This window comes from Cottoperca gobio, chromosome 17, assembly GCF_900634415.1.
Source record: "Cottoperca gobio chromosome 17, fCotGob3.1, whole genome shotgun sequence".
Classification (NCBI taxonomy): domain Eukaryota; kingdom Metazoa; phylum Chordata; class Actinopteri; order Perciformes; family Bovichtidae; genus Cottoperca; species Cottoperca gobio.
The window spans coordinates 5,837,168-5,845,696 of NC_041371.1; the positions used below are offsets into that span (position 1 = coordinate 5,837,168).

General features: G+C 43.3%; 1 protein-coding gene across 1 annotated transcript in view; it reads right to left on the reverse strand.

The window, feature by feature from the left end:
- LOC115022313 (collagen alpha-1(XI) chain-like) overlaps window positions 1-8,529 on the reverse strand; it is a 56,763-nt gene that overhangs the window by 21,276 nt on the left and 26,958 nt on the right. Inside the window, exons 12-21 of the mRNA XM_029453281.1 lie at window positions 7,666-7,719; window positions 6,426-6,470; window positions 6,116-6,169; window positions 5,821-5,865; window positions 5,509-5,562; window positions 5,309-5,362; window positions 4,257-4,310; window positions 3,767-3,874; window positions 2,884-2,973; window positions 520-573 (exon numbers count right to left, since the gene is read on the reverse strand). Of these exons, the coding sequence (XP_029309141.1) occupies window positions 520-573; window positions 2,884-2,973; window positions 3,767-3,874; window positions 4,257-4,310; window positions 5,309-5,362; window positions 5,509-5,562; window positions 5,821-5,865; window positions 6,116-6,169; window positions 6,426-6,470; window positions 7,666-7,719 (612 nt within the window). The remainder of the gene's footprint in view (window positions 1-519; window positions 574-2,883; window positions 2,974-3,766; window positions 3,875-4,256; window positions 4,311-5,308; window positions 5,363-5,508; window positions 5,563-5,820; window positions 5,866-6,115; window positions 6,170-6,425; window positions 6,471-7,665; window positions 7,720-8,529) is intronic.

The window sequence follows — 8,529 nt, forward strand, 5'->3', positions numbered from 1 at the left end:
AGATTCACCACCGAAGCTCCACAAGCTTTTCATTGCATACATCGCTGACTGAGGGGCTCAGAGACGCAAGGCAGGAAATAAGTGCCCCTCTTATTTAAGGGGTTGCCCTGCCACTCCTATTTCCTTTTCACAGTCTTAGACTATGCAACAGCAACAGCGCAGTATATGAATGCTGCTATAATATCTAGGATGTCTTTGACTGTGATTAAGGACAATCAGTGATGCAGAGGATGCAACATAAGCACCTATAATCATCCTAACTGTATTATGTGTGATTATCAATTTAGTGGCAAACATTTTTTTTGAAGTAGTGGTGATAGAAAAATAGAAGCGAGACACTTCCCATCGATCCGTGTTGCCACAGTAACTACTACAAAATGTGAGAGGAAACCATATACTGTAAGAGCAATGACGTCACCGGGATAAAGAGAAGAGCAATGTGCAACTCAAAAAAAAAAAAAAAAAGCACAAGACACTTTTCACTGTAATCTCTGTGGCGGGAGAGATGAGGCTACTTACGAGGGGGCCGGGGGGACCCTGAGGTCCTTCTCCTCCCTTCAAGCCAGCTGGACCCTGAAAGCAGAGGACAGCAGAGGGTTAGATCTCGTTCACTGCGGGGCTGCCGCTCAATGCCATTCACAGAAAAGTGATCACAGCTGTTAAATGGGCCTTTAAATGTTAACGTGTGTGTGTGTGTGTGTGTGTGTGTGTAGATGTGTATGTGTGTGTGTGTGGAGGGGCTTGGATCCAGAAAGGCATACAGTAACTAGCAATGTGTGATCTGCATACATTATTAAAGGGAGAATACTTTGAGTAGTTGCTTCCATTACTATACACACACACGCTGTACACGTGTGTGTGACGCTGTTGTTGTTTGTTTGAACCATGTTTCTCAAGTCTTACTGGTTTTCAACGTTTGACTGTGTACAGAGTGTGAAAGCAAAGAAACAAAGAATGAATCTGAATCTAATTAGTCATTATAGTAGCATCTCTTTGTGTACATCAGTGATGATGTCATCACGACAAAAAGATCAGTCGATAAAAAGTTTCTTGTTTTGACTTTCCAGTAAAGTTTTCTTAACACTTACAGTATTCCTTCCAGATTTACATACATGGAAGCAAAGTGCTTTCTTTGAGTTTGCTCTCACATGTTATTAGCTTCCAATTAACTCGATCAGCAGCGGGTCATTAAAGGGGTCAGTTAATCCCAAATACCAAAGACATATTTTCTCACTCGCATAGCCTCGCTGATAGATCTGGCGTTACCTTTCCAAGGTGTTTAACATGAGGAGATTCCTGCTGTCAGCACACACAATACAAATGGAGGTGATGGAGTGTGTTTACAGTGCTCATAGTGAGGAAATTATTATTATTATTATTAATAAAAAAACACATTTTTAAAACATTTAATTTGGCTGCAGTTCCACTCCATTACAGAACAATTGGCTATTACTAAATAAATAACCAAACCTGTAGGTGTATTTATATTATCAATGCAAAAAGAGCCATTAAATGATCTTCAAAATAAATAATAAAGAGAAGAAACAACAAGGTTCAGAAGCCCGCACGGGGCCATAAGTTCACGTGCATATCTGTGTAGTCCATCTATCTCTGGAGCTCTGAAATCTCCGCGAGATCCCAACCCTTGAATGGCAATGCTTATGCTGCTGAATAATAACACCAGGAGGCTGAGATTGCATATGGAAAAACACAGTTCACCAGAGGCTGTAAAGACTTTCATTATAATAACTAATTTACAGGCTCCGACAGAGCCGGGGGGGGGGTGCAGATGCTGCCAAGCAGGCTCTCCACCTCCCTGGGTTCCACATTTCACCACGGTGCATTAGAAGGCTGGAAGGATCTTTCTTTGCCAGACACACAAAAAGTTATTTATTGGCTTGTATATTGCTGTTGTGCCCTTTCCTCAAGAGTGAGAGATGGGATAAAGAGCATGCATGTGTGCGTGTGTGCGTGTGTGCGTGTGTGTGCATGCATCTATTTTTCTCTTTTGGATAGGTATAAACTTGTGTAATTGCTTCCACAATGCGCTCAGGTGTAGGTATGTGTGTGTGTGATTGGATGGGTTTGTTTTAAGAGAGAGTGGGAGGCTCTATTTGCTCAGGTAGAGTGTATGTGTGTGTGTGTGTGTGTGTGTGTGTGTGTGTGTGTGTGTTTGTGTGTGTGCGTGTGCGTGTGTGTGTGCGTATGTGTGCTAGCCTTATGAAGAGAAAGCCATCCCTCTGTCATGGGACAAACATAACGGTGGTAATAAGTCTGCGCGCTGCTGTTGTGTGCTCTCTTATTAATGGTCAGCCTTGAAATGAGCTTCAGCCTCGAGCAGCAATCCGCTCTCACCTTGAACCTTTCCTCACCCACACCCACTTCTTTTGAGAATTAATTTGAGGTTACTCAGCGGGCCGTATGGTTCATGTGATGCACGCACAACGTCGTGGGTTTGAATCAGAATGAGAGGGCTTTGACTCATTCTTCGATCGAAACACAGAACAGGGAATTCCTTAAAGGACGTGCAACTAGTGCAGCTCTAAATGTGGAATTAAATGACTGATAACGGATATTTTTACTGGTTGAAAAGCTTTGCCAACGGCATATTTACAACAGACTACAACCTACTTCAACCTTGCAGAGATTAAGAATGATACAAATGTGTCCATATATAATAAATGTGAGCCAGTTCTGCACCTTTCAGTGAGGTCCACTGCCAAGCCTGACATTTGGTTTAACAGCAGGTAGTTAGCCTGGTAATTGGGCTTTGGAACTAGATTCAACCGGGTGTGTGCTCAGAATGTGGGACGACACACTTCTACGTGTGTGTTTGCACGAGTGTGTTAATGTGTGTGTGTGTGTGTGTGTCCGTTTTGTTACCATGGCCCCTGGAAGACCTCTTGCCCCCTGGAAGCCCCTCAGGCCGGCAGGTCCTGCCTTGCCACCGGGACCCTGAGGACCTGGATCACCCTGCGGAGGGAAGAAACACACAAAACAGCATTCACTTCACTGACAATCATTGAGCAGAAATTGCTTTAGGTGAAAACAATGAGCAGAGGAGAGTCAGAGATAAGCAATTAAAGTGAATTGATTTGTGTGATAAAGGCTAAAATGATAGCTTATTATGGGAAGAACAACAGCAAGTGATTAAGAAGTGAAGGCGAAATAAAAGAGATGTGACAACAACCATCAAATGAACTTGTAATCCCATTAAACCCATTCATTTTTAACAGTGGAAATAAACGGAATAACATCTAAAGAGCTTAAAAAGCACTTCAAAAACACGTTGCTATTCTGATGCCAGTTGTTAAAAGAACAATGACTAAACTGAACGTTTGTGTGACTTCAGATATTGAAATTCAAACTACTGTTTGTGCACTTAAACTTAAAGTACTTTGTATTTCTCGTTATTGCGCTTTGTTTTCCCGATAACTAATTAGAATAAATCTGTTACATTAAAATGCAACGGGTAGGAATGAAGAGGAACAAATAACCTCCAAGGACAACAATAGAGACTATACATATTAATATGACTGTATTGACAGACTTTACAGAGTGTTCACTCAGAGCAGACACGTCGAGTCAGCTACTGTGTTTAACTTTGTTGTTATTTTAATTTGAATTCCTATTATCTTGTGTTTCTATCTTATTGCTGTTGATCCTCCGGGGATTAATAAAGGTTCATCTCATTTTATTTCCATGGTGCTACAATACATGTAACTACTAATGACTGCTGCACTTTGCTCATGACATGCTCATTTACCTTTCCACCCTCTTTTCCAGCAGCTCCAGGTAGACCTTGCTCACCAGGTGGACCTGGAGAGCCTGGGTGTCCTCGCTCTCCGCTGGGTCCCGTCTCTCCAGTCGGGCCCTGTCAGGGACGACGGGGATGTGTAAGGGCGGGCGTGCTACAAAACACTTGTGTGCTAAATATGATATAGATACAGTTGTAGTACTTCAGATGTTTAGGATATCTCACATTTAATACGAACAAAGACTTTTTGTTTCACCTACTTTTGCTTTTTGCAGAAGTAAATTGAAGACTTAGTGAAATGGAATAATTAGTTTTCAGCCCACGCTTCATTACTTCCGAAAGACAAGAGCTCTTTCAATGCGTTCTGATTACATTCTCTGAATATGAGTATTGCTCTTCAGGATTCAGATGTTTCACTGTCTCATAATTCTCCAACTAGACGAAGGAGAAGTGCGGAGGTGGAATCTAACTGTAGCGGTGTTCTGTGCTGCACATCTACCTGTGGTCCAACCACTCCTCCAGGTCCCGGAGGTCCCGTCTTTCCTTGGAAGCCCTGAAGGGGAAAATAAAGATCACGTCGACTTTACACACGCAGGACTATATAGTTTATAGCAGACAGAAAATCACCACTCATTTGGTCTCAACTTGTGAGAATGACCGTTTCCTTCGTATTCACATATTTTTCTCACAGTGGTAGAAGAAGTACACATTTACTTTAAGTCAGGGGTCTTCAACATTTTTCAGGCCAAGGACCCCCAAACTGATGGCAAGATGGAGCAGGGACCCCCTACTATATATATATATATATATATATATATATATATATATATATAGATATAGAAGAGGCTTAAAGAGGTCCTTTCCTCCGCTCTGTCTCTGACTGTAGGTGTGTCCGCACGTGTGTATGTGTGTGTGTGTCGGGAGCGGAGCTGAATGTGTACATTGTTGACGTCTTCTGCCTCCATTTATTCGTTCGCTACAATATGTTGGATTCATGTTAATGTGTAATTAAAGACATTTAAATTTGTGGAAAAATACATTTTTGTATAAAGAAATTGTCTAATTAAGCAACATTTTGCGACACCCCCTGCAGAACCCCTTAGTGGAAATGTCTGTGGTAAACAAGTTGTTTTAAAAGCAAACTAAACATGTAAAGTATTACTGACCTCAGCTGAACTCATTATAGCTCAACTACATGTATTCTAGCTTAAAAAAGTACATGCATTAACAAAATGATCAAAGGCCGTCATTACTACTCGTGTCATGATTAGTGATCCAAAAAAGTGTATAATCTTGACCATCAACTGTTGTTATGACGCACTAAATGCACTCAGCTGTATCGCAGTACTCCATTTTCTATTACTGCCACTTTACTGTCTGAGAACACGATTAGTATGCTACCTCAGTTATCCTCTTCCGTGCTCTATTTTGTTTTTGTACAAGCTATCTGAGAGAGTAGAGGAGCGAGTGGGAGCGAGTGGGCGCTGATGCATGATGTTCAGGGTCAAATGGCACAACACAAAGCATTCATGGGCGAAAGCAGCCGCTCACCGTCTCTCCTCTTTGTCCGGGATGACCGGGCAGTCCGTCTTTTCCTGCCGGGCCCTGCGGGGGGGGGGGAGGAACAGGTAGATGGTTCATAACAATCAAGACGTCGGGTCATGAGTGGGTATTAATATTTGAAAAGCTAATAAGAAGAAGTGTCATCGTGGGCTCGCTGACTCAGAGACAGCTCGACAGCGGCTACTTACATTGGGTCCTTTAGGTCCGGGGAAACCGACGGGTCCCTGCGGTCCTTGAGGTCCCTTAAATGAAAAGAAAATCAATAGAGCGAGCCGAGAGAAGAATAGATACGACACAACTTTAAACGGCTATTGGAAGTTAATTAACAGATTGCAGTTGCCAAATCCAGCGTTTCTTACCATTAACACTAGGAAATCATTTATGCATTTAGGATTTTACGTCCATAGTTCAGCAGTTTCAGTTTGAAGTATACAGAATTGTGTATTGACAAATAGCTGTATATAGGTGTAAGAGGCAGTGATCAAAAGACTGATACTAACCCTCTCTCCTGGCGGACCCCCTGCTCCATCATTGCCTGAAGTGCCCTGAGGAGAAAGAAGTGTGTGAATAAAAGTCACAACAAAGCACTGACACTGAGGTCAGCCTGTTTGCACATGCACATTTATATTCTTACATGACTTGGCACTGAAGAATTAAGTTTAAAAGGATTGATAATTATGTGTAGAAATGTCACATTTCATTTGGTCCATGTTCTGTTCACGTCGCTGCACTTTCTCCATATGATCTCAAGCATGTAGACGCGTGTATAAACTCTAACATGGACCGGGCTCTCACCTTTGCACCTGGCTTCCCAGTCGGTCCTCGAGCACCACGGCCTCCACGTGGACCCTAAATGCATAGCATATAAAAACGATAAAGTGACAGTGAGGAAAAGAAATCAAACCAAAAGGCAAAAGTAATTGTATAAAAAGAGGCAGGTGATCAATACCTTCCTTGCCCATGTCTACAATTCCCCACCCCTTCAAAAGACAAGAAAAATAAAGCCCGTACACAACTAAACTAAGAGAAGAGATTTTCATTTGAACACAATAAATCATTTATAGGGAGGGCTCGGGCCGACTTGGCAGACGGATGAATTGCCTACCGTTGGGCCACGTTGCCCTCTCGGGCCTGCTTTGCCAGCAATTCCCTGAGAAAGAAAAACAAAAGCTTTGATATAGGAACAAAATCATGTACCATCAGCACATATAGGTACTTTTCCCCATCGCCGTTCAGAAGTAAACAGCAAAAGAAACTACAAATAGTCAAACATCACACGGACACGAACGCTGAGGGAGGGGGGGGGGGGGGTTAGAGTCGGGGATGAAATGCAACCATTCCAGCATCTTTGGACCAAAAATAAATAATCAAATTGCTGCGGTAAGTGGTTACAGACACTTGACAGCTTAAACTACCTGTCAGTTCTAGCACATCGGGGGCCGTGGGGGTGTGTCTGCCTCTCAGTGTCTGTCTGAGAGCAAAGACGAGCTCGTCTCTTCAGTATAACCCCCAACCCTCCGTCTCCTCCCTTCGTCTGTGGCGCTTTTCAACTGGAACACTCTCCGCTTACACAGCTGAGTACGGCAGTCTGTCCTCCCTCGAGTGCCAAACCCTGATTACACTGCGAGGCCAAAAGTATGCGGACACACCTGTTCTCTGTGGTTCGGGCTTTGCTCCTTAGTCCCAAATCCAGGGGAAACGTAAACACTACAACATACAATTATATTGCAGATGTTTGTGTGCGTCCCACACACATCTCAGGAGGGTCCTCTCGAGACTGTCCTGCACGGAGCCTTGAAGGATGAACTGGAACAAGAGGCCTCATCGCCTGATGGCAGCAGCTGACCTCACTAATACTCTTATGACCGGATGGGAACAAAAGTAGTCTTGTGTGAAGGCTTCCTGTCCTTGTCTGTCCACCCTTCTCTCTTGCTCTTATGAACTGCATAAAAGGTTATTTCTTTGGGTTAGCTTTTCCTTTTCTGTCCCTCAGATATTGTGGTGTACAGATATGGAATGCCAAAGTGCACGTTTATCACAAAGTGGTGTATAAGCCTCTATGCAAACTTATATCAAAATGAAAAAGAGTGTGTTGTATCGAGGCGACTTTGTGGTTTCGGGCTATATAAATAAAACCGACCTGACTTGACGTTATAGTTCCATTTACATTCCGTGCGTCTTGGACCGCTAGGCTAAGTGGCTTTGTGGTCCGAGACACATTGACCCTCCCGCTTTTCAGTATTCTGCACTATCTACTATTAATCCATCTGCTGCACAAGACAGCTCACAGTGACCAAGTGTAAATGTCTTTAAAAGGAGAGAGAAGTATTCATTGTGCGACTCACCCTCGCTCCCTTCTCGCCATTGGCGCCGGGGAATCCAGGGAAGCCATTGGAGCCCTGAAAGAAGAGACGGAGAGGGGAAATGCATCAGATAGAGGGAATAAAATAAGATCAGTAACAACATGGCACACGCTCATTTTTCACTGAAATGACAACAGAAATGACATTGTTGTCACGGGGCTGCGGTTTCTAGGTCGTGATTTCACATAGAAACACGAGGAAAAAGTCACTTTCCTGACAGAGTTAGGCTGTTAGCACAGTTAGGACGCAAACTAGGAAGATAGAACAAGGTGTGCGAGCAAATAAAGACAAAGGAAGGGGAAACAGCAGATCCCCCTTGATACCCATCAGCAATTTAGTTATTGGTCTTTCGCAGGCTGTGCCCTCTGATAGCGGCGATGGTGCCAGTCAAACAAATACTCGGAGGGCAAGCACCGTTTGATGAATAAAAGAGTAGCGAGCAGCTTACCAACGCAACCGCACTTTATGCGGCATTAGGTAGCATAAATATGTATTCAACCAATTTAAGTTAAATATTTCTTTTTGACTCAGCCGCACTACAAGGTCATCAGCATGCCTGAGTGTTTATGAGTTTAAAACATACTTTGATGCAATGCACATCTATAGTGCTCATTACTGTACACATGCATATGAATATGAGGCATAATACTGCTCAGCATAAGCAAGGGCACGGCGGCAAAGGCAGTGTGGGCTGATTTGCAAGAAGAGGGTAAGCAGCCCGACGTTGTGCAGACAGCAAGAAGGGAGATCTATGCTGCTTAATTTGTTTTTCACAGAGGTGCAGTTATGGTAAACTGAAAGGAGAGCTGGTACTGGACAAGCCTGACTTGCGCCAGAGAGATAAGA